This window comes from Phodopus roborovskii, unplaced genomic scaffold (genome assembly GCF_943737965.1).
Source record: "Phodopus roborovskii unplaced genomic scaffold, PHOROB, whole genome shotgun sequence".
NCBI classification, from domain to species: domain Eukaryota; kingdom Metazoa; phylum Chordata; class Mammalia; order Rodentia; family Cricetidae; genus Phodopus; species Phodopus roborovskii.
Window position 1 is genome coordinate 6,249,719 of NW_026126407.1, and position 26,164 is coordinate 6,275,882.

The 26,164-nt window shown below is 49.1% G+C and overlaps 1 protein-coding gene across 2 annotated transcripts in view; it reads left to right on the forward strand.

The window, feature by feature from the left end:
• Abr (ABR activator of RhoGEF and GTPase) overlaps nt 1-26,164 on the forward strand; it is a 199,350-nt gene that overhangs the window by 168,419 nt on the left and 4,767 nt on the right. For both annotated transcript variants that reach the window (XM_051179961.1, XM_051179960.1), the window contains 5 exons: nt 21,931-21,990; nt 22,217-22,326; nt 23,086-23,225; nt 24,053-24,187; nt 24,956-25,061. In XM_051179961.1, coding sequence (XP_051035918.1) covers nt 21,931-21,990; nt 22,217-22,326; nt 23,086-23,225; nt 24,053-24,187; nt 24,956-25,061 — 551 coding nt within the window. The remainder of the gene's footprint in view (nt 1-21,930; nt 21,991-22,216; nt 22,327-23,085; nt 23,226-24,052; nt 24,188-24,955; nt 25,062-26,164) is intronic.

Consider the following 26,164-nt stretch of genomic DNA (forward strand, 5'->3'; position numbering starts at 1 on the left):
TGCGGGAACATGAATGGCCCTGAGATGGCTGAGGGCTAGAGAACAGAGCAGGTCCAGTCTCAGCCAGGCTCACTGCTCTTTGCATTTTTTTTTTTTTTTAATCTGATTGTGAGGTAGGGAGATTGGGGCATAAAATTTTATTTGAAAGTCTGGAAAGAGACTGCTCAGCAGTTAGGAGCTTTTACTACCCTTGCAGGAGATCCAGGTTACCAATACCCACATGGTAACTCACAACTAGCTGTAACTCCAGCTTCAGGATGCTTTCTACGTAGTGTGGCCTGAGAGGTGCCGAGTGTCCAAAGCACACCTCTGGGGACCCTGCTCACTGGCTGTGCCAGGAGGTCTGGTAACACCTTCCAGTGACAAGGAGCAGGCAAGTGGCTCGGGGGGGGGGGGGGGTCTCATCTGTGTGTGTTCCTGGCTGCTGCCTATGTCCTGTCCTGTAATCAGGATGGAGTAGATGGGCATGTAGGGATGGAGTGGGTGTTCTTCCCGCCCTGGCTCTGGGTGGGTTTAGTTCTAAACTAAATGATCAAAATGTTCCCAAAGGCTCAAGTAGATTTTCCACCCTTTCTATGGTCAAATGTGCCGTGAGAAACACAAGGGATTGCCAGGGACATGCTGTCCATCCAGCCTTTCCACAGCAGATGAACTCCTAGACTATTTCAGCCTCCCTTCTCCATCTACAGCGACTGTGAACTCTGGGGACAGCAATGTGGGGTGTTCAGGCAACATGAAGAGAAGCTCCATAGGAATCACCAGTACCAGCTTCTGAGGTGACAGCAGGAGAGCAGGTCACCTTGGGTGGGCTTGTAGTTTCTTCATCCTAGCTAGAGTGTATATTTTATCCTTGGGCCAATCCTGGAACCTGCTCCCAACCCTTACCCTGGACATCAGTCTATAGTTATGGATGACCTGCTTAGGAACAAAGACTTGGGGTTCCAGAGCTTACACTGCTGTAATTCCATACATGGATGTTTACCAGGCAGGGCAAGGGCTCTTGAGAAGCTCAGGGGCCTGGGAGGGGAGCAGACTCCCTAAAGAGCCTTGATTGCATCTATTGAGTCAGGCATCGGGCACTCAGTGGGGAGTAGCCATGCTACCATTAGGCTGAGTTCTGCTTTGAGCTATAAGAAGGCCTCTGCCCAGCATGTAGTGGGTATCTATTCAGCAATGGATGAATATGTGAGTGAAAAGTAGCTCCTTGGCTTAGCTCTACTTATTGGCTGCTTGCTGACTTTGTGTTAAGGGTTCCCATTGCTGGGCCTAGTGAAGGTCTGAACATAACACATACTAAGGACTTACTAAGTGGATGATAGTCTTAGAAACAGGGCTTGATTTCTCAGCCTGAAAAGATAGCCAACAGTATACGTGTTTTAGCTAGGGTGGTGTCTTACTTAGGGTTACTATTACTGTGATGAAACACCATGACCAAAAGCAATTTGGGGAGGAAAGGATTCATTTGGCTTACACTTCCAAATCACTGTTCATAATTATTTATTTGTGTGTGTGTGTGTGTGTGTGTGTGTGTGTGTGTGTGTGTGTTTTAAGACTAGGTTTCTCTGTGCAACAGCCCTGGTTGTCCTGGAACTCACTTTGAAGACCATGCTGGACTAGAACTCACAGAGATCTGCCTGCCTCTGCTTTCTGAGTGCTGGAATTAAAAGCATGTGCTGCCACCACCTAGCCTCACTGATCATCACTGAAGGAAGTCAGTGCAGATGTGGTGATATATTGTTTATTAAAGCCACTGGAGATCAAAATAGCAAAGCAGCGATACTAGTTAGCCATAGAGGCCAGGCAGTGGTGGCATACACCTTTAATCCCAGGACTCAGGATTCAGAGATAGATCAATCTCTGTTAGTTCAAGGCCATACTGACTACATGAAATTGATCCAAACCTAAAAGAAATATGTTAAGAGTAGTTTTTCCACCCGCCTGGCCCCAGATAAAACACAAAGACACTGTATTAGATATAATGCTGTTGGCCTGTTACTAGCATTACTTACTGGCTAGCTCTGTCTTAAATATTAACCCATTTCTATAATCTAAGTATTTCCACATGATCTCATCTTACTGGAGAGAGGGCCCGGACCTCTGTTCTCTCTACTCTCTACATGTTGACTCCTCCCTACTACTTCCTCGAATCCTCCTTGTCTCCTAGTCCCACCTATCTTGCTTTGCTATTGGCCAACAGTGCTTTATTCATTAATCAGTACAAGAGACATATTTACAGAATGACATCTTCCATCAGAAACAACTCACATGAAGGTGATCTCAGCACCTGGGATCACATTCCTTTAATCTCAGCACTAGGGAGGTGGAGACAGGAGTGATGTGACTGGGCAGAGAAAAGAATAAAAGGCAGGAGGAGACAGGAACTTTTTGTTTTGCCTCTGAGGATTTGTGGAGACAGGATTGCCATTTCAGTTGTGTAGATGTAAGATCTACTTGCTTGGCTGGTTTGCTTCTCTGATCTTCAGCTTGAAGCCTGAACCCCAGTATGTGTCTCTGGGTATTTTATTTGTCGTGCTACATACGGGAACTCAAGCAGAGCAAAAGCCTGGAAACAGGAGCTGATAGAGAGGCGATGGCCACTAGTCAGTCAGCTCCGTCCTTCCAGTTAGCTCCCAAATATCCATACTGAGACTTATTATAAATGCTCTGCCAGTAGCTTGCCTCTTACATCTTAAAGTAACCCATATATGTTAGCTATGCTTTACCACGTGACAGTACCTTGTTTTTCCATACAGCATGTCTATCTCCTGCTTCCTCTGCATCTGGCTGGTGATCCCCATCCCCACCCCACCCCCTACCCCTGTGTGTGCTCTCTTTCTGACTGTCCCACCTAAGCTCTTCCTGCCTGGCTATTGGCCCTTAGCTCTTTATTAATCCAATCAGAAGGCACCTTGGAAAAGACACATCTTTTCACAGTGTACAAAACGATTGTTCCATAACATTTCCCCCTTTTAGTCTAATTAAATAAGGTTTTAACTTTAACAGAGCAAAACTATATATAACAAAAACAGTTTTCAAGTAAGGATTAGAGTTACAGGTCTGGAGAAATGGCTCAGTGGTTAAGAGTACTAGCTCCTCTTCCAGAGGACTCAAGTTCAATTCCCAGCATCCACATGGTGGCTCACAACCATCTGTAATGGGATTTCATGACATAAAATAAATATCTTTAAAAAAGAATTACAGTTACAATATCCAGCCCATTTGTATTTGACAAAATTAGAGAAAATATTATGTCTCATCTTTGTGAGTCTAAGGTTTTATACCTAATTTACCTTTTATCATAACTAAAGAAAACTTTAAGTCTAATCACTTAGTCTTTAACTCCATCAGAGACCCCAGAAGGATATAATGTTACATAATGATGGGGACTGAACAGTCACCCCAAGTTTTTCTGTAATATTGGGGCATCTATCTTTGACCTACAGGCCTAGTATATCTGACAGACATTTTGAGAATACCTTATTTTAAGAATACCTTATTTTGGCAAGGTTTGACAGTCACTTTCTTTTGCATCCTGCTGGTCTAGTTTGAACAATATACTGTCAGCATTTGAAGCAAGGGAAATTTCCTTACCCAGTGGTTAGCTTTTGCCACAAAGAAGGTAAACACCACATAGAGTTTCTTTGATGCCTATCATCTTCTCTGAACTAAATTGGTGCTGCCAGGAGCAGATATGTCTCACTGTCATGAAAAGCTTTGTGTTATTAAAATTTTTGGTTTTTTGAGACAGGGTTTCTCTGTGTAGCTTTGGAGCCTATCCTGGAACTCGCTTTGAAGACCAGGCTGGCTTTAAACAGAGATCCTCCTGCCTTTGCTTCCAGAATGCTGGAAATAAAGGTGTGTGCCATCACTGCCTGGCCCTGTTATTAAAACATTTTAAATGCCATAATTTGTAGGTTTTGGAAGTGTTTGAAGATCATCTTTCTAAGTATGTGTTTAATCTTGAAAAGATATCTAATATGACTATAAGTTCAATTATTATAGATGACTACTAACCTGTATTTCTTAATTATATATTACATTTACAAATGAGTTACATACCAAACAAGAATAGAAACATATATGCAGTATAACAAAAAATAACTTTAAATTTGTATCAATAAACCAAAATCCATACCAATGTAAAATGTTTAAGATTAATAGTTGCTTTTTGAATTAAAGTAGATTTAATAATTACCCTTTTAGAGCATCATTTGAAAGAATCTTTGAATCGAATTCTTATGCATAGTTTTTTCTTTTTTTTTAACATGACCAATAATAATTTGCAACCAATCCCCCTAAACTAAGAAAAATATCCATCACTATCTTTTGGGAATGTGAATGTTGTTTTCTGTATGCTGCTTCCTATTGTCTGGAGGCACTGGCATATTTGGGGGACCCTGAGAAAATTTAGGATAATGTTTAATCTTGGCTAGAGTATTCTGTGAGGCTGGATCATCTCAGCCAGCAGCCTTGACGCTGTTCTGGATGCAGAACTCTGAGGAAACTGCAACAAAAGCATTTTGAGATGTTGGATCACCTGGGCCATCCGTTTTTATTGGTGTCTGGTCCCCTTGCTCTGAAAATACATAAACTTTTAAAGGTGTCATATATATCCAAAATGATTCAGGTATAGACTGTGCACTGTATACAAATCAGCCAAAGATGATGTTTTTGTTCGTTTTATGTTTGAACAGGTAAAATAGCCATTATGTGTTTTGTAGTTTGGTTTTTTTTTTTTTTTTTTTTTTTCTTTTTAAGATTCTTTAATTGTGTATACAGTATTCTGTCTACATGTATGCCTGCATGCCAGAAGAGGGCCCAGATGTCATTATAGATGGTTGTTGAGCCACCATGTGGTTGCTGGGAATTGAGCAGCCAGTGCTCAACCACTGAACCATCTCTCCAGCCCTTGGGTTAATCTCTTTGTCTATAGCCAAGATTTTCAGGGGATCTTCCTCGATGAAACCTGATCATCTTCAACCTTGAACAAATCCATAGCCTTTTTGTTTTCTGTGGGAACAAAAGCATAACCTCTTCCCCAAAGCAACATATCTTTTAACTTTGATTTTGAAGTCAAGATATTTTTAAAATATATAGGTTGGTTTAATCCAACAGTTTTCATAATCCAGTGTTTATCTTACCAGCTATTGCTCATTCATTAGCAATCAAAAAATTTAAAGACAACACAATAACACACAGGATCCAGATCACCTGTGTATTTTTCATCTCTACATGGCTTTTGCTATTTTTTTCTATGACTGTCTACACCCTTTCTCTTCTCTCTCCCAAGCCTATGTACATTTTTAAACACACTGTAACCCATTTAGAGGGTTTTTTTTTTCCCCCCCGCCATCTGGATCTGTCTTTACTGCATATCTGCAATCTTTTTCTGCCTGCATGAGCAAAACAAACCCACCATGCAGCTTAGCTCATGGCATGCTGGTGGGGCTTGCGCTGATGACTCAAGCCTGAAGGCAGAAGCTGGGAGATGCCTCTCTGTACCATGGCCCACGTGAGAGACTGTGGGGCTAAGAAACTGTTTGGATCCATTTTTGTGTGTTTGGAATCTTTTTATAAGCTTTTAAAGGTTTTATATGGATATAAATGGCCTTGACCCACATTGTGTTCCATTTGTAGACAGAGTTTTTCTGTCCTGCCAATCAGCTCTGTCCCACCAGCTATCTCCCAAATAACCACACTGAGACTTATTATTACTTATAAATGCTCAGCAATAGCTTAGGCTTGTTACTAACTAGCTCTTACATCTTAAATTAACCCATATTTCTTATGTACACTCTACCACGTTGTGGTACCTTTTTTGCATTTTCATCTCCTGCTTCCTCTGTATCTGGCTGGTAACACCCCACCTCACCCCTGCACTCTCTTTTTCCCTGTCTGCAAGTCCCACCTAACCTCTTCCTGTCTAGCTTTTGCCCATTAGCATTTTATTAATCCAATCAGAGGTTACCTTGGCAAAGACACATCTTCACAGTGTATAGAAAGATTATTCCATAACAGAGGTGTGCTGCTTACAGGCTTTCTTCCCATGCCTTGCTCGGCCTGTTTTCTTATAGAACCCAGGACCTCCAGCCCAGGAATGGTACCACCTATAATGGGTGGAAGAAGGACCCTCCCTCATCAATCTCTAATGAAGAAATGCCCTACAGGTTTGCTTGCAGCCAGATTTTGTTTTGTTGAGACAGGGTTTCTCTGTGTAGCCCTGGCTATCCTGGAACTCAGAGATCTACCTGCATCTGCCTCCTGAGTGCTGGGATTAAAGGTGTGTACCACCACCACCAGGCATGCAGCCAGATCTTATGGAGGCATTTTCTTAGTTGAGGTTCCTTTCCCTCAGATGACTTTAGCTTGGATGAAGTTGAGATAAAACTACCCAGCACAGATGGGCACTTATCAAGATAACTGCACACAGGAACGTAGGGTCTACCTGCAAAGCCATCCATGTTGAGAGGCTAGGCCCCGCTGCTGTCCCCCGCTTTTTTCTCTTGTAATATGCCATCTCATTGCCAGCTGGCATGGCTCTTCCACAGAACCTGGTCTCTCTGGACCCAGTGCTTACCTTCAACACTCCCCTGTACCCAGCAACCTCAGCATGCCTTGCCCTCCATTAGTCAGCCTTCCAGCTCTGTCCCTTTAGGCCCTGTGTCATGTCACTCTCTTCTGACTCAGGCTCCCTCCCTACCCTCACCCCTAGGCTCCTGCATTCCACCAGGATTCTCCTGAGTGGCCTGTTTTGGGGCACTTCCCCTATCACTTTTGAGCCTTCAATGGGGACTCCCCAAGTGGGGAGCTGGCATTTGAGCTACAAGAAAAGGGCAAGGGATTGGGGCTCCAGTCTGGACTAAGAGGAGATGAAAGTTGTTCTGAGAAAACAGAGCTCACTCTACAGAGGCAGCCTCCATATTCTGAGATTTTAAGAACCTTCCTCCTGTGTTCATAGGCTGGAAGACTTACCTGAAAGCTCTCCCACCCATAGCTGTTGGGCAAGGTAGTACTATGGGAGACTCTGTCCCTCTGTGGGAGACCCAGCCTGTGTTTGGGGCTGGGCATTATCCCTTTTGACCTCTTTTCCCTGAGCAACGTCACCGCTGATCACTTAACCCAGTTTTGCTTCAGTCAAATCTGCTGCTTAGAGGGTTCCCTTTCTCTACACATAGCCTAGGGTCCCTTGCCCTAGGGACAGCTACTTCTTGCTCTGGCCAAGAGCCAAGGGAGGGAGTCAGGAAAAATGTGACAGTCCATCAGGGATGTTTTTAATTCTGAAGGCAGCAACATCTGTTCAACCATGAGATTTTACCACCCAAGTTCTGTTTATCCAGACTCAGGGGCCCTGCATGTCCTCAGGGATGGTTCTGCCAGGTGTGGCTGAAGAGACAGGGAGGACATAGCAGGAGGGGATGTGATTGCTTCCTGGGTGGCCAGGCTGGTGTGAGCCTAGCCTATGTAAAGCAAAGATGAGGACAGTCTGTGATTGGCCATAGAGACCACTATTTAGACTGCTGCTTTTAAGGAAATTGCTGGGGTGTTCATCTTACACATCCCCTCCTCTACCCTGCTCCTAGGTCACAAATTTCAGGAAGGAATGAGTGAGGCTTGGAGAAGAGAAGGCAGATCTGTGCTGTTCCCAGAGGATGGCCTCAGTCCTTAGAGAGGAAAGAAAAGCTGAGTATCTCCAGGGAAGAGCCTCCCAACTCAGCTACCCATCTGCTAAGGCACCTTTGTCACCATGGAGACCAGTTGGCCATTGCTCATCCAATCAGAGCTTGCTTTACCCAGACAAGTGTTGAACCTGGGGTTCTTAAGACAGACAAGTGTAGGACTCTGGGAACAGGATTTATCCTGCCCCTTTTCTCCCACACACCAGTATTGGGGAGCAGTACATGATTCCCTGAGACTGCACTCTGTGGCATTTGACCCAGCTAGAGGGAAGAAGCAGCCAGTGTCAGCCATTCTGAAATTAACCAGCCAGCACCAAATACCAGCTGTGTGTCTGCAGCAGGTGAATGAGGTGAGCAGTTCAGTTGGTGCCTTCCAGTTAGTTATGCAACCAGCCATTGCACCTTTGTGAAAGGGATGCTGAGCATAGCAGAGACCTGTGGGAGGGATGGAGCGAGTGACTTTACCCATGCATGTAGTGCCTCATTTCCTCAAAGCATCCCCTATTCCCTCCAGCTAAAATTGAGCTTTCTCTCAACTCTTGTGGAACTTTATCTTCACCATCCTGATGGTATATCCCCTGGGCTTCCTGAAGGCAGAGAGAGGACACCTTCATCTTCATGTGTTACATAGTATGTGCACAAACACCCTTCTGCCTCCTGTTGAGAGTTAAGTCCCATCTCCTCCCTGTCACCGTCAGGATGGCAGCTTTGTCATAGCTGGCTTGTAGTTCACCTGATTTCTCAGCCCCTACTCCAGGGTCAGGCACTTAGTCAGGTCCTCCTCATGGAACCCACGTAAAACTCAGAGTGTCACCTGCACTGCCCAAAGTGTCATTCCTTCTAAGTGAGGAGAGCAGAGGCACTGTGCTGACTTCATTCTACTCTAGTCACTCTGTTCCCTCGAATGTAAAGTAGGAATGTTTGGTCCTCATAAGGTTAGAGGGAAGTTTTTAGTCTCTACAAAGAGAGGGTCGTGTGGTGGTAATCACTCAAAAAGGAGCAGTCTTCTCTGACCGATTCTTGGCTGGCCCTTCAGTTAAACTTTCTCAGAAAGGTGCCAAGGGCAAAAATAGAAAACCCCAGGGACTGTCACTGATTAAGACCCAGCAGGGGTATTCAGAGGGCCAGGACTGGTTCCTATACCCAAATCTGTCACTTTTGCCCAGATCCTGAGAACTATCCACACTCTATCCAGGCAGTGATTGCATCCCATGGGGGCTTTGGAGGGCTCTCACTGTCCCTTCCTAGCTACAGCTGTATGTGATACCTCAGGCCAGACTGTTGCTTCTCTGAGCCCCAGTTCTCACAACTCCAAATTGGAAACATGACCAGTCCTGTAATGTAAGTGCAGTGTTGAAAGCCCCATGCATGGTGCTTGGTTCTTGATTGGCACTGTGTGGATCCAGGTTTACTTCTGTACATGCCCAACTTTGCATGGTGGATGGTCAGGACGCCTGGATTGCATATAGCCAACTAGGGGTCTGGCTTTTCTCTTACCTCTAAGATTAGCTTGAGAAAAGAGTTACTTCTCATTCTTCAGTTAGAACAAGAGCTTGCTGGGCATGGTGGTGCATGTCTTTAATCCCAACACTGGGGAGGCAGAGACAGATAGATATCTGAGTTTGAGTCCATCCTGGTCTACAGAGCCAGTGTTACATGAGAAACCCTCTCAGGAGAAAGGGGGGGGGCACTTGTTAGTTCTCCCAAGATACTGCAGCTGCTCCTGTGCCTGTTTATAAATTGGGTGTGCGTCCTCTGCTCTTAGAGCAGAAGTTTTTGTTGGCGAGCTGTACAGGGCTGCAGCATTGGAGGAGCACCTCCATGTCAGACACCCATGACCAGAGTCACATATGGTTTCACAAAGTTCTTGGTCACAGGGACCTGATACCTGCTGGGGCTTCGTCTTTATCCTGTACATTTGCCACAGGAGGCTTGGGAGCATAAACAAGTGTCTGGCCTTGCCACCAGGTTGGCACTGAGGCTCATGGGCAGGAATTGAGTGAGTAGGAAAGTGGAACTTGAAAGCAGACCTTTGCAAGGGAGGTGGGCAGCTCTTCATAGCCAGATGCAATTGTGGCCACTAGAAGTCTCCATTGGTTTGGCCTCAAGCTTCCTTGATACCTACCTATCCAAGCTCCAGGAGCAGCCTGGTGGTGAAAGAGTTAACGACTAGGAATTGGCTTGTGCTTAACTGCTTGTCAAACTTTATTTAGTAGAGGCTAGAAGGAGAGATAGGGGGTGGGTGAGGAGGAGCCCCAGCTTGCCAAGAGTTAAAACCCCTGGCCTGCTCGGTTTGGGATGGGGCAGCTCCAAATCCTCCTTTGAGTCACTTCCTTCGGTGGGGCGGGATTGTTGAGCGGATGGCCTGTCTGCAGCCAGCTGTGGCGCACACCCAGGAGCTGCAGCTCACCTGAGAGGGAAGCAGGCTGCCTGAGGGGAGGCACTGGGCCCTGGTGGTGTGCTCTGACTCTGCTGCTTCCTGGCTGTAGTCTCCTGGGAGGGGAAAGGAGGAGGAGGACGCAGAGGGAGGAGAAGAGAAACCGGAGCCCCACACCCGCTGCTTCGGGACTGCCCCACTAACAATCCCTGCTAAGCTGTGCAGACAGCGGCTCTGGTGGTAGCTCTCTCCAGAGCCGCTTGTGCGCCTCTCTGCATTTCTGCCCGGAGCTGGACCTGCAGGCTGGCTGCCGGCATGACGGACATCCTGCCTCAGCCCGACTGCAGCCTGAAGTCAGTGTGCGAATCCCTGGAGCACTGCTGCCTGGATCAGCTGGAGGAGCCAGGGAGCAAGCGCGTGCCCAATACAGGCGCCCGGCTCTGGGGCCGAGTGCGCAGTAAGCTGCTCCGCCATAAGGTGCTAGCAGGGTCTGGAGGGGTGGCAGGGGGATGAAGGGTTGCAGAGCTATGGGAGGACTGGGGCTCCTGGGGATTGTCTACCTCTGCACTACTGCTCCCTGCTCCTGCTGGCTCTCAGAAGTCCCAAGGCAGAGGCTGGTATATGGGTATGGATATGCTTTAAGTGGCTTGAACTTAAGTGATAAATGCTAATGGCAACCCCCACCCTAACCCTGGCTGTCTTCTCTGTATCTGCCCCTCTCCCAGCAGGAGGGTTGTCTCCTAAGCAAGCGGACTCTGTCTGGCTTCCTCCTGAATATAAGCTGGCAGGAATAGAAGTAGATAGACAGCTTCACTGGGTCACTGCCCTCCCAGGAGCCCAGCACAAGCATGATTTCCCCCAACCATCTCTTATAGATATCAGCTCTCTATCCTTTTGCTGATGGGTACCTCAGCATGGTCTGCCATGTGAGCTCTCTTTGTGCAAGCTGAAAGGATTGTTGCCACCAGGGAGGAAGGACTGGTTGTGGAGAGGGAGTAATGTGCTGAGTCTGGGGGCTGTAGACTGCTTCTTCAGAGAACACCCAGACAACTGCTGGTCTGGCATCAACTGGGTATCCAGCAACTCACACAGCATGCCAGGGGGTTCCTGACCAAACTATGCCAGGGCAAGCTGCCTACAGGGTCTTGCTACAGCCCCAAACCTGAGTTGGGATTAATGTCTGAGATAGAAGCTGACTGTCCTGCAGCTGGGCAGGCTGCCTTGGGCTGGCTTTAGGCCCTGGCCTTAGGCAGCCAAGGGGAAGCCAGACCCAGTGCCCAGCACACAGTAAGCTCTTGATAACTCTGCAGACTGGATCAACTGCCTAAGTTGTTACAGGGTGCCAGTGCTGGCTAGCCACAGCTTTGGTAATCCTTCAATTTAGTGACCGACATGGAGTCTGTGATGGGACTTGCAAGTCTCCCTGTAACTTAGAGGAAGGTCCTCAGCCAAGATCTATGCTAACCTGCACCTGCAAAGAAGATTGGTCTTGGTCCCATAGGCTCCTGTTTGATCTCCGGCCAGTGAGGCATACTTGACCCTGTAGAGGTGACATCAGTCCTGGAAAGTGCTAGTCAGGGCAGCAACTTGAGCTATCCTGCTTTGGTCCCTGTGTCACCTTCAGTCTCCCTGGGGACCAAGCAAGCAGAGCCCTACTGGCCCTGGCAGCTACCAGAGCCCCTCTGTGCTGAGGCAGCTGTCTGTTGCCGGCAGCTTGGAGCCATCCCCACCCTGGGTCTTGCTGAGGCCAGCAGACACCACCCCAGAGCACATCATTCCCAAACCTCAAGGTTGGCAAGAAACTGTCCCAGCAGGTCCCTGACCTAAAGCTAGCCAGTCGGAGCCTTGCAGTCTACCTGCCTCCTTGGGTACCTGGTGGGTAGGGTTAAAATTCTAAACCTTGAAAGCCACATTTTCAGTTCTCCTTTCATTTGTGGCTGGCAGAACAGAAGCCACTTTAGGAACTCACTGGCTGGCCTGGCTTCCAGTGGTATCTAGCAGTGTGTTTCTCATGTGATCCCTGGCTGAGGGTGGCAGGCCAGCCAGGTGCTGGGCTGCTGAGCCCATTGGTGTCAGTGTGACTGCAGGGTGGCTGTGGTGCAGGACTGTGCTTTGTAGCTGGTGATTCAGTCCCCTAGCACATGCTGTGTGACAGAGTGTGTCCATGTCATTGACACTGCAGGTAACAGGGGGACATCCACCCTCCTGAGCCTGCATCTTTGTGCATAGGCCAGTAGTTGGGAGTGGGGGAGGCCTGTTTTTCCCATCCTGCTATAGCTTCAGAGTGGCTCACTGCCAGGCTAAGGGTGCTGAGATTAGGCAGGACTTTAGGTGAGGCAGGGGCAAGGTTCTGCCCAGCGTGGCAGGAGGGACCACCATATTAACTCATTAACCATGCCCTAGGAATTTGATGTCATGAATGTTGAGATACTTGTAGCCATCTGCTCCCCCCAAACTAAAGCTGGAGGGGACAAGAGGGTGACTCATCTGGGACCTCACACTAGGGCTGAAAAGTCTGTTCTGATAGAAAGGTTTTGATATTAAAATGGAGCCTTTGAAATAGTGTGAAACCTCTGTTTGCTGGAGGGACAGAGACCAAAGGGCAGGGACTCTCCTAGGGGCAGTGCTGGAGTAAGTTACTCTTGTGTGCAAGAAGAGTTCTTGGGCTGGAGCCTCATTCTAGGCCCTGGCTTGGTGGTTGGTTTGTTGTGTAAGCATTTAGCAGAGGACACACGTGGCATTTGGCTTTGTGGGCTCCGCCAGGACGTGTAGTATTTAACTTGCATTTCAGTTTGTCCTTTTCTCCTTCCTTTCTTCCTTCCTCCCTTCCTTCCTTCTTCCCTCCCTCCCACCCTCCCTCCTCTTTTCCTTTCTTTCTTTTCTTCCTTCCTTCCTTCCTTTCTTTCTTTTTTCTCCAATCACATTCAAGTAGAGCAAGCTCAGGGTTTTTGCCCTTCCTCCAATCCTGCCTGGTCTAGATTGTTTTTTCCTAATCATGGAACAGTCAGAGGTTTAATAGGGGCCCTTGTGGGAATCGTAGAGGCTAAATAAGAGGCCTGAAGCAAGGCTAGGCCAGACATTTGTTTAGTGAGGAAATCAAGACTTTTCCTATTTCACTCACCAAGACAAAGAAAAGTGCTTCTCATTCAGACCAGGTACTGGCCAGAAGTGGGATTCAGGCTAAACTGAAGATATGGGGACCAGAAGCGAGTTAAGGAAAGCTTCTGCTGCCTTTTGTCTCTGCTTCAGAGAATGATCATGTGGGCCTGAGAAGTCCAGGCTTTTGAAGAGCTATTGGCAAGAGGGGACTGATGTTGCTACGATTACCTGTTCTGTGACAGCTATTAGCTGCATCCTGCTTACATAAAGGGTTTCGGGGTGGACCGGGTGTTGGTGGCGCACGCCTTTGATCCCAGCACTTGGGAGGCAGAGGCAGGTAAATCTCTGAGTCCAAGACCCACCTGATCTACACAGCTACACAGAGAAACCCTGACTCTAAAAACCAAAAATGGGGGAAGGGGCCCGAGGTGGTACCTGAGAAAAGAAAGATACAGGGCACCTTGAGGTCATTTGTCTGGGGGACCTTAGAGCTCAGGAGGACCATGGAGGAGGAAGATTCCATTGTTAGGACAGGGCAGCTCCCCTCTAGCGTGTCATTTAGTTTGACAGGTCTTTTCAGCACAGGGTTGCATACAGCATGCACATCCCAAAATATTCACTTAGTTAGCCATTTCCTAGCTGTTCCTGCCATTGAGGGTTCAAGAGTACCGGATATAAGATACACACATGTTTTGGGCTCATTCATTCATTCTGGCTCTGAACATCAAGAGAGACCATAACACTGTGTGTGGTGGCACAAGCTTGTAATCCCAGTCTTCAGAGCTGAGGCAGGAGGACCACCACATATCTGAGTCTAGCCTGTGCTACGTAGTAAGACCCTTTCTGAGAAAGAGGTAGGGAGGAGAGATATTAAAAGCTTCTGCAACTGGAAATGCTCTGGCGGTGGCTGCCTGATGCTCTGCCCTGCTGCCAGCTTCCCTAAATCCTCATTCTCAAATAGGAGAAACTTGCTTTGTGTGCCTTTGCCATTCACAGGCCCAGCTGCATCCCGTAGTATTCTTTCAGCCATAGGCAAAAGAACAAGAGCACTTCCCCCCAAGGACTAGAGACCCCTACAACCCTCTTCCTCCCAGACCTCTATGGGGACAGCCATTATGCTTACATCTCCTGGAGTGAGGAGCTCTGACCTCTGGGGCCACACAAATAGTCTCTATCCCACTTTCCCCACCTTTCCACTGAGCTATCTCTCCATAGCAGGAGTCTGTGCCGGCATATCTGATATACTGTAGCCCCGTGCGGATGCAGAGCCACTCTGTATACAGTGTGTGCTATTGTACAGGATTCATACACCTTGAGGTGGAAATCCTTGCTCAGGATGAACTTGCCTTAGCTCTTGGTACTGTATGTGTTAAGTGCCAGGCCTCTCTGGTGCACTCCAGCCTGTCTGATCTATACACAGGATGGCCAGTTGACCCTCCTGGGCTTGGTGCCCTGCTTTTAGATGGCCTTGGACCAGAGATTGCTGAGCCTGCCAACCAAAGTGGTTCCTCAAAGGCCAGAGCTGCTGGCACTCAGGACTACAGTAGTGTGCAGAGATAGTATTGTTTCAGGTCCAGGAGGATAGAGCTATGGAGGGTTTAAGAAGGATCTCTGAAACCTCTGCAGGTGTTGTCTGGGGTGTTACCTCATGTTGGTGAAGGGCACTCATATGCAGGGACTCAGCCCTCTGCTGAGCTGACAATGGACTGTTTGTCTTCCTTTCCTCTGTCACAGCATTCTGGGGACAAGAAAGAACACTAGCATTCTATCAGCTCCCTGGTGGCCTACAGCTCCCCTGCTCTTGGGGCCTGCTTAATGCCCAGGAGAAAGCCAGTATCAGTCTTAGGTTTCCTGGAGCCATAGACCAGGTGTGTTGTATTGTCCTTGGTCCTCCAGGAGTCATGGGAGCTATTCCTGGGCTTCTGCAGAGAAGGAAAGGTGCCTGAGAAAATGTGCCCTAGCCCGGCTTAGATTGAAACATGCCCTGAGACAGAACCTGCAAGTATCTCTATCCTGGACAGTGATCCTCACTATAGCTTGTGCCTCAAACATAGCCGGCGCAGTAGCACCCACTGCGCCCATTCCCATCAGGACCTTGAGTGCTGCGCTTATCCTCTAGAAGGCCTCCTTGAGACTTGTGTGACACCGATTCTAGAGGAGAAAGTACACTAAGCTGGTAGGAGCTATGGAGCTCATTTTTTCAGTCCTGGAAAAATGGCTGAAGTTGCTGTGAGACCTTAGGTAAATCTCTTCTTCCCGGCATTGTGCAGCACGGGAGCCGAATGGGATGACCTCTGTGATCCAGCTCATATGATGGTCTTGGCCAGGACTTAATTCCCATAAGCTTTAAACTCTCCATGCGCAGGAGAGTATGGATGGGAGAGGTCACATGGATGCATGTGGGCCATGGCCAGCCATTCACTAAACAGGGGAAAAGAGAAGCAAATGGCAATGTTTGGCTCCTGTCTTGAAGGAACCCTGGTATAAAGCTATTGCTGTCTCCATTCCCCATATCCTGGGGCATGGATGTTGATGGAGCACTTCCTGTGTGCAGGGCCAAAGGATATAGAGGGGCCCAGACAGGGAGGCCTGATCTAAGAAGTCAGCCAGCAAGTAGGGTCATTTCAGGCTGGATTGTTTGTGAAGAAAAGAAAATAAGAGTAGCGGGTTAGAGAGGAGGGGTTGGGAAGCATAGCATGGAGAATTTACATGATGAACTTTCCATGGGTTTGGCTATGAAAGGTCTGGGACAGAAGCCCTAGGATAGGTGTGTTCAGAAGCAGGCAAAGGTCATGCAGAGTGGAGGGATCAAAGATTGAAGGCATAGGGACTTGTCAGCAACCAAGAAGGAAGCCACTAGAGCCTTTCAGCACAACTGCCTTTTGAGCATGACCCGGGTGCGGGGCATCAGTCTTAGCTTTAGATACTCTGTGAGGTAAGTGCTAGTATTATTCATGCCACTTTATACGTGAGGGAATGGAAGCTTAGAGAATGACCCAGATGATGTCATATGGTGTTTAGCGGAGGAGCTGGCTCTTAAATCTAAGCAGCTGGGCTCTATGTATAGGCTCTCACCTATACCACCAGCCTTATGTGGCCTCCAAGAAGGAAGCCCAGAACTTCCTCAGTCCCTGTGACTGTTTCTCATATGTCCAGTTATCAGGGTACTGTGCAGCCAGATGATAACCTAGATGGGAACTAGTGGAGGGCAGGGTCCTGCCCATCTGCTTTGCGGGTAGGGTGTACCACCTGGCCCCACATGCTGTACCTGGATGTCACAGGGATGCTGTTGAGATGTGTGTCAACATGACTCGGAGCAGATGTGAGTTCTGGAGAAGAATCTGTTCAGAGCTGCACAATGGAATTACCGGTGTCCCCATTTTCACTATAGAAGTACGCTCTGTACCTAGGGAAAAAATGTTCCTAGCCAGGATGGGGAGGTAAAGTCAGTTTTAGAAAAGGACTTTGCACTTCTTAGGAAAATAGTATAAGTCAGGACTTTTGAGCCCATGGTGGTCTTTCAAACCCTTGGCAATCTGACAGCAGCCAGCATGGACTTTGGAAAGCCGACTACCTCCGGCAGCTGAGGGTTGCCTCCATTGCTTTTTGTCCTGAACATCTCCAGACTGGGCTGCTGACCCTGCCCTTGCTGCCCTGCTGACCCCAGCTTGGCCTGGGGCAGGGGCAGGGTAAAATACTTGCTTTTCACTTGCAGCTTGGCCCTGGGGTGAAATCCTCAGGTTAGCCCTGAGTGAGGAAGGTCTTGGCAGAGCCCTTGGGTTAGAGGAAAGGTGAAGGTCCAGAAGTGGCCCAGTTTTGAATTTTGTCTGCTTCTCTTCAAAGTTCAGCCATGCCCAGCCAGAGGCTAAGAGTGAGGTCTACACAGGATAGGCTGAGCGCCCTGGATGGAGCGCTGGAAAAGGCAGGTTGCTATGAGACTAAGGAGCTAACCTGGCTTCAATAAAAGCCTCCTTCAGAGCTGCTAAACCCCTTCCATATGTGGGCCTTGGGAACTTCAAAGTTCTTGAGAGGGGGAGGGGAAGCAAGTAGAAGCAAAGGGGCCTCCTCACTGGGTATCTTGGGATAGGGAGTCAGCCTGGCTCACCTGTGACTGGCTTGGGAGGAGATGGACAAGCTGGTCACAGAGCACCTTCAGAGCAGCCTGGGGGAGAGGGCCAGAAAGACAGAGCTGGCTAGGCTTCATGGTGAGGCTGCCAGGCCACTGGGAAGAAGTGAGTTTCCTGAGCCTGACCCTGGTCTTTCCTGACCCAGTTGCTGAGCTGGAAGGCAGGATGGAGGCATGCTCCTCTGACCTTCTCTGAGCTCAGCAGCCACGTTGACAGAATCTTAAGTGCCCTGCTGCAGGAAGGCGAGGCTGTCTCTTGGCAGAGCCCTTTCCCCACTGCCTGCCCTGCTGTGCCTCTCAAGCCTGTGGTATGTCCCAATGACAGGCTGGCTTAGTTTCCCAAGGGATCCAGCCCTAAGCCTGTGACTATACTGAAGGCAAGGGAAAGTCAGACTGAGCCCACCACTGTGGCCCTTGGTATCAGAGCCACAGGGATGGTACCCACAGCAAACACAGTACACAATGACCCCGAGGAACATCCAGACTACCTTTCATTTAGTCAGCAGCTGGTTTTATTGAATTTCTTGAGTCACGTGGTGTTCCTGCACTGCCTCTTAGTAAAGCAGCTTTGGCACACTGGATTTACTGCCCATGTTAGAGAGCATTTCATTTTTATAAATCTCTAAGACTTTGAGGGAAGTCTGTTCCCTTCCAGAAAAGGGCGAGGTTGAGTCTCAGTCTCAGGAGACCACAGGCAGAGTAAAATAGGAATGGTAGGAATGGCAGGAGCAGCCTGGGGGCAGGAATCAGGGGCTAGTGCAGAAGGCTGAGTTTTTCAAAGCCTCTGGTCTCGTCTCAAGTGCTGTAGCAGTGATAAAGGGGGCTCTAAGAAAGGGGCCCCACTTTCAGAGGTGGCCTGGAGCCTTGCTGAACACTGTCGTCATCGGGGGTGTGCATCATCCACTGAGCCACTGGGCGCCGGTTCTGACTTTCTGTTTGTCCCCGGCTGCTCATAGAGAGGCCTCTTACTGAAGATTACACAGCCCACATGAGGGCATGTTAAAAGGTGAAAGAACACAGTCACCATTCCCCGGTGGGCTAGCTGTGTCATAGAGGACATGTGGCAAGGTGGAATGTGGCCCTGCGGTCAGAAGGATTCAGGCTTGGAGGTGGCTTTGTCAACTGATAGAGCCTGGGAAGAGTAGCACAGACTTGCTGTGTATTTCCTAAATGCCAGGCACAGGGAAGTGGCCGAGAAGTGATGGGTCACCTGCCTGGGCTGTCACCAGCCGGGCCTGGTGAGGAAGGGCTTCCACTTCTGAGTGTGTTCCCAGAGCTCACATTGTGTCTGTCCTCTATCCTTGGAGCTTCTGGGCCTCACCCTTTCTAAGACCATGTTGATGCTTCCTGCCGTAAATACAGGGCCACATTGGTCTAAAAAGACTGACAGTTAACTGGAGTTCCAGCAGCCCCTGTATCATGTGGCTCATGGCCTGGTGTACTCTTGGACAGTAGTCTAAAGGGAGGGGGCGTGTGTGGCCACAATGGGATTGAGGCTAAATGAACAGACAGTTGAGTTGCTGTGTGTTTATGGCCACTGCTTAATAACTTCCTCTAAGGTGTTTTGGGACCTGTTTCTCTTTTGCCTGAGCCCCACCCTAGAGGAGCCTCACTGTAGTGAGGTATCTTACCTGCGGATGTCCCCTACTCAGCCCCCACAAGCCCCATCTGAAAGTCTGATGTCTTCACTCAGTGCCTGTGCCTGGGACCCATGGATGGCACCTGTCTTCTGGGACTAATGGCTGTCCCCAGGGCTGGCTCCTGTACCCTGAGCACTAATCTAATCAGGAAATAGCAGAGTCCACAGTTCCCAGGGGTTATAAATAGTCCCAGCAAGTTAGGCAGCATCATTTCTCTGGAAAATGTGCCATGTCCCTCTCAGCTCCCCACCCTCCCTTCTCTGTATTTAAATGACATCCTGAAATAGACTTGGTTCCTCAAGGCTGCGGCCTCCTGGGAAACTGAGTGTCATTGTCAGGGCACCGAGAAGCTGGACGGGTCTTCTTAAGGGAGTGCTAGGACCACACCTGTGGCAGAAACCAAGGACATGATAGTGATGTGAACTAAAAATAAGTAAATAAATAAAACAAGAAGGGCGCCTTACCCACAGCTGCCCTGAGAAAGGCTGGAGCATGTGAACCCAGAGCAAGCTAGAGCTAGACCTCAGCATCAGCAGGAGCTTTACCTGTTTCAAAAGCTCCCAGGAGCTAGAGGCGGTGGGTGGCGCACACCTTTAATCCCTGCACTCAGGAGGTAGAGGCAGGCGGACCTCTGTGAGTTCAAGGCCAGCCTAGTCTTCAGAGCAAGTTCTAGGACAGCCACAGCTACACAGACAGAGAAACTTTGTCTCAACAAACAACATCAACAGAATGTTCATAGGAAAAGAGACTCATGTGGGGAAGAGAAGAAATGAGAAGTTTGGTCTAGAAACAGCTAGACGGCAGACTCCGCACCAGGAGGCCTAGTGTGTCTTCTGAGAAAGTCATGGTGCCGGCAGCCAACACTGCAAGTGCAGGGTGCCAAGTTAAGCATGCTGCTGGTGCCCTACAGATGAGGAAGGAGAGTTAAGTCAGGGGCGTGACTGCACCCAGTGCACACTCCCCAGGACACTGGGCAGGTTCTTTGTACTGTAAGTCTCTGGTGCCCTACAGATGAGGAAGGAGAGTTAAGTCAGGGACATAACTGCACCCAGTGCACACTCCCCAGGACACTGGGCAGGTTCCTTGTACTGTAAGTCTCTGTGTCCTCAACTTCAGAATGGGAAGAACTGTGAAGGCTTAGACCACACTGATGGGTTTTGTTGATTAAATGAAATGTGTGTGCAAAGAGTTTGTCAAAGTGCCAGACTTACACAGAATGTTTGAAGGCAACCCTGTGAGGTAGACATGGCCACCACTGTGAGGAAGTCAAGGCTTTGGAGCTTCCTGTGACCCACCCAAACTCATGAGGTAGAAAGGGAGCCTCAGGCCAGCCCTGAATACTAATCCCTGCCATGTCCAGATGCTGCTCCAGGGGTTCAGGACCATTGGCTCTGTCAAGAGGAGGTGCCAGGTCGTAGGACATTAAGACAAGAAAGGGATGTGAGGTGAACCCAGCTAGGTGTCGGGACCATCACGTAGCCTGAGACTTCTGCTAGTACTTAGAAAGACTTGCTTTCTAAAGGATTGGTCATAAGCCAGGCAGGATTGTGCACATCTGAAATCCCAGCACTCAGAGGCTGAGTGAGGCAGGAGGATTCAGAGTTCCAGGGCAGCCAGGGTGACATAGCAAGACCCTGTCTCAGAAATCTTCAAAGCAAGGGATGCAGCTGTCTCAGTCAACTAGGGAAGGGTAGACAGAGGCCCTGTCTCTAAGACCCAGCAGTCTAGATGCGGTAAAGGTAGTAGGAAAAAGCAAGCTGTGCTGTCCGTCAGGGATTTGGGGACAAAAGCTGAGAGAGAATGGAGGTTCAGGAAAGGAAGGCCAAAGTTGGGGCTTCTTTTGGGACTCAGTAGAATCCTTGGTCTCAAGCCTCCTGAATGAGAGGGCCTAGGCAGCAGTCATGCTGGTAGCTGTCTTCATTGGAGGCCATCCTGTGGGCAGGGTTATGCCCAAGGAAGATGTGTGTATTGGTTCTGCCTGTGCAGCTTCTTCCTCCTAGTCTCAATCCCATTTCTCCTCTGCAAGGAACTGACTGTTGGACACAGGCTTGAGCCTCTGCAGCCTAGATGCAGGCCCAGAGCCAGCCAGGTATAGCCCCAGACTCAGTGGCAGACGCAGGAAGGACCTGGGCTGACCCGCACACATCTCTTTTTCCCCCTCTGTGGGGACAGAGGCCTGTTAGAGGCACATGTATCCCCGAAGGTGTAGAGATTTGCCAAGGATAAAGGTGGTCAGGGAGAGTTGAATCAGCTAATCCCTTCAAGGAGAGAGGCAACTTCTATGAGGCCCTGTGCCCATCAATCACACTGCGCTGGCTCCTGATGACCACATTGTCAGATGGGTCTTGTCGCCTCAAAAGATGAGCTCATTCATGTGTTTAAGTGGATGATGGTGGGTGTTAAATCACTATGGTAATTAGATTCCACTGCATATACTTAAAGAGTGATGTCATCATTTTAAGATGTCAATATTTACATTATCCTGGAAATGATGTTTTTTACAGCTACTTAAACTTGCCATAGTAATGTTGAGATGTTGACTTCAAAGTGTGCTGGGGTGGGGGTAGAGTAGCTGGGGATATGGCACGTGGGCATAGTGTGGTTTGAGCCTCTCGTTCTTCTAGTAGGTGCCAAGGGCTCGAGGCCCTCGAGGAAATCAGGAAGCCCTGGTGTCCCCTCATTTCCCATGGTCATCTAAGTGTGTACTGTATGTTGTGCTCTTAGAGTGTGCAGCTGTTGTGCCTGTGAAATGAGGTGACGAGGCCCGTCTAACTGTAAAGTGGGGGTCAGGAGCTATCACAGTGTGACAAGGATGGTGTCTCATAGAAGTGCCCTCCTCTCCTTCAGGGAGTCGGGTCCCGGGATTCTTCCCCGGGAAAGACTTGGTGTGGGGGAGGTGGTGTGGGCTCAAGCTACTTCAACAGGTTGATTTCAAGGTCAGCATCTAGGCTTCTGCCTTTCCACCCTTAGCTGGGCTCTGACCTGTCCTCTTTGCCTCATCCCCCACCCCAGCTGGATCCGCAGACTGTGGAAACCAAGAACTGGCATACGGATGTGATTGAAATGAATGGGGTAAGGACATCTGAGCCATGGTGGGCATCCTCCTGCCACCCTACAATAGGCCATAGGCTGCATGTGTCTCCCTCTTTTGGCCACACCCTTCCCCATCCCAATTGCAGGTGTGCATGGAACCCTGCCATCTTGAGGGTAGCCCTGTTTACAGTCCTGGGTAGAGAGCCTCTATGTTTGGTGACACTCATGCCCTGGGGGATTTATACCTACTCCACCCCCTGACCAGATCAAAGTGGAATTCTCCATGAAGTTCACCAGCCGTGACATGAGCCTGAAGAGGACCCCATCCAAAAAGCAGACCGGCGTCTTTGGAGTGAAAATCAGCGTGGTGACCAAGTAGGTGCTGCCTTGGAGACCAAGTAGCTTTGGTACCTGGGTGCAGGCCACATCCCACCTTCCAGCCCCTTGCCTGTGCCAGCAGCTTAATCAGTCAGTCGCCACAGGCAAGCAGTTGGAGGCTAGAAATGGCTCCCAGGATGCTTTAGAAATAAGTAGTCCAACATGGAAACAGTGGGCAGTCCCGGGGGGAAACCAGAATCTATTTCCTGCAGTAAACAAGAAGTGACGGTGACTGAAGGCCCACATTTGAGCTTGGCAGCAGTAAGCTGGAGCCAGAGGGTGGCTGGCTGGGGAGGGCCACGCCCTTTAGGTCACTCTGCCCCTCCGGGCACTTTGTTCCCTACCCTGGTCATGTGGGTTAGCTGCTCAGTCTCCCCGTGGCATTTCTTGTCTTTCCTTTCCCCTTGAGCATTTCTTTTTTTTTTTTTTTTTTATTGCATTGCTAGAGTTGGGACCCAGGGTCTCACACTTGCTACAGAGCTGCTCTGCCACTGAACTGCCCCTACCCACAAGCATTTGGCTCCAGCCCATGTTCTCTCCCTAGTCTTTGAAACTCCTCCCGCCTATGCTCCTTGCTGTACCTCAGCAAGCATCTTTAGGGAATGGGATAGCCTCTTCCCCAGGCCTTCCTTGCTTTGACTCCTGACCCCAAGTGGCTTAAGCTACCCAAGGCTGAGGTATGCGGTTTTGGAAGTAGAGGGCACAGCCAGTGTGCGAATCTCCCTCCATCCATCTCCTATGTATCGTGTCCTGCAGGCGGGAGCGCTCCAAGGTGCCCTACATCGTACGGCAGTGTATAGAAGAGGTGGAGAAGAGGGGCATCGAGGAGGTTGGCATCTACAGGATATCAGGGGTGGCCACGGACATCCAGGCACTGAAGGCCGTCTTTGATGCCAGTGAGTAGGGAGGCCCAGTGGGCATGGGCGGTACCTAGCAGCTGGTGGAGAGCAGCTTGGTCTGTATTTTGTTGTAGTGTGAGGGGAGCTGATTCTGAGTTCCCCTGACACGTCACATGTTCTACATCTTGTCTTAGTCTCCCCCACTCATTTTCTTAGCCACTGCTACATACAAATACAGATGGCATTCAGAGTGGTCAGGTCCCTGACTCTGGGTTATCCGCTTGTAGATTTTTGTACCTGAACTTAAATTGAGACCATTTTGACTTTAGAGTATATATTGCTGGCTCAGGTTCCTCCCCGCTGTGTCTGGGCTCTGTTACCATGGGGCAGGTCTGCCTCAACATAGCCCTTTTGTGGTGGGGTCTGGCCCTCGGTTTCCTCTTCTCCATCCTGTGGGGTCAGGCCGTAACATACATGGTGCTCAGGATGCCTGAGCTCAGGATGGCCAACAGCAATAAGTCCAGGTAGGTAAGGATAGGATAGGGCTAAGAGCATGCTGGTATATGGCTCCCTGGAACATGTGATTAGGTGTGTGCTATGTGGTGTGGATGTAGCTCTGGTACTCTGGGTGACAAGTTATGTCCCTCCTTTCTTCTGGGAAGCCACAGGGGACCCCAGCCTGTCCCCTGCTGTCCTTTCCCACAAATAGCAGCTAGTTTAACATAACAGAGCTAGTGGGCACCACATTTGTCCTGACTGTCTAAGGGGAAGCCAAAGGCTGACGTGCTTTGGGTACAAGTTTGAGGGACAGTACAGAGGGCTACCACTGAGGAGTAGACGTCTCAAGTCAGTGCAGCCTCAAGACTTTGCCCCCTCCTGCACAGATAACAAGGACATCCTACTGATGCTGAGTGACATGGATATCAACGCCATTGCTGGTACCCTCAAGCTCTACTTTCGAGAACTGCCTGAGCCCCTCCTCACAGACCGACTTTACCCAGCCTTCATGGAGGGCATTGGTGAGGTTTCTGGCATTCTGAGGGTTGGCTGGGCTAAGTGTCCTAGGCTGCTAAAATGAAAAGAAGATGCCCCATGCATCCCTGCCAATAGCCAGTGTACTCTCTGTCATTGTGGCTAAAGGACCTGAGAGTGAGGTGCTACCTACTGGGCCTGGTGCTAAGGCAGACTCTTGCTCACCTGTCCCTCTGCCTATGTGTCCCCTTTGTGGCTCCTCCTTACATATTTTGATCTGCTTCCTAGAAACACAGGCATTTAGGGGAAAAGGCCCTGAGTGGGTAGGTCCCAGGGCCAGAGAGGAAGCTGTTAAACCATACTTTACTGGGGACAACAGAATAGCTCTCCTCATTGCCCAAGTACTAGCCAGTGGAGTTCCTGTGCCCACCTACATGGGTCACTTCTAGGCCTGGCACAATCTCCCATCTTCTGAAGCAGACAAGGCTTGAGACCCTATGGAGAAGGTGAAACCTAGGAGAGACTGTTTGATTTGGGCACCAGCATCAGAAGTGTTGGACAGGAAACATTCCCACCCCTAGTAATACTGTGCAACTACTGGATTAAACTAGCATAGAGTGCGGCTTGTGGCACTGGGGTAATGGCTAGCACAGGAAAGAAGGAAGAGGCTGGTCCCCCAGCCTGCCTTCTAGCCATGTTACTAGTTGTGGTGGCGCATCCCAGGGGAGCCCTCTGGTGATGGACCAGGCTCTCCTTCTGGGCCAGGCTTCCGGCCCTCCAGCCAGGCCCTGTCCTAGCCCTTTCTCCCCCTGCAGCCCTGTCAGACCCTGCTGCCAAGGAGAACTGCATGATGCATCTACTCCGTTCCCTGCCTGACCCCAACCTCATCACCTTCCTTTTCCTGCTGGAACACTTGAAAAGGTAAGGAGGAAAGGTGGGATACTGACCTCTGCTAGGCTACCCACAGAAGCCTGAGTGATTGCTCTCAGCCTCCTGAACTCAGACATTCTATTAGGAAACGGTGGCTTCTAATTGCAGCCTAAAGTAATTAGCCATGGCACAGTGGCACGTGCCTGTTGTCAGGATGCTGAAGCAGGGGGATTGCATGAACAATCAAGAATAGCTTGGGAAACATAAGGAGATCCTTATAGAATGGTGGGTAAAGCACAGGCCCTTGGGTTAGTTTTAATCTGAGGGCCCCAAATGCAGCCATTTAGTTAGTATAACTTTTGGTTTGTTTACATTTAGTATGTGTGTGTGTGTTTGCACACACACCATGGCTTACATGTGGAGGTCAGAGGACAACTTGTAGAAGTCAATTCTTTCCTACTATGTGGGTTCTAGGACTGGACTCTGGTTGTTAAAATTGGCTGCAAGGACCTTTAAGCACTGAGCCATCTCACCAACCCAATGCAGCATTTTTTTTTTTTTTTTTTTTTTTTTCTTTCCTAATGAAACGGAAAGGGCAGCAACGGTGTGCTGCAGGCAAAAGTACTGTTTTGTTCAGTTGTCTGTAAATATGTGTCCTGGGTTATACCATCAAATGTGTTTATTGTGAGTCAGTTAAGAATTTGAAACATAGCCAGGCAGTGGTGCCGCACGCCTTTAATCCCAGCTCTCAGGAGGCAGAGGTAGGTGGATCTCTGTGAGTTTGAGACCTGGTCTACAAAAACTAGTTCCAGGACAAAGCTACAGAGAAATTCTGTCTCAACACCCCCCCCAAAAAAAAAGAATTTGAAACCTGCTGGTCTTGACCCATACATTATGAAAGGGAAACTGAGACCCCCAAGCCCAGTGGGGAATTGCTTGGCTTAGCAATGAAATTGTACTTAAAATCTGCAGCTTCCAAATAAGACAATTCTCACTTTCCCTTGCCCCTCCCATGGTCAGAGCAAATCAGAACTGTTCAGGTGACATTCATTTTAGTACCAGGGTATCCTCATCACTCACTCTTCAGCCCAGGACTAATCACAGACACCTACTGGAAGGATGGGTCATTTGGTGTTCCTTAAATCCACTTGCTT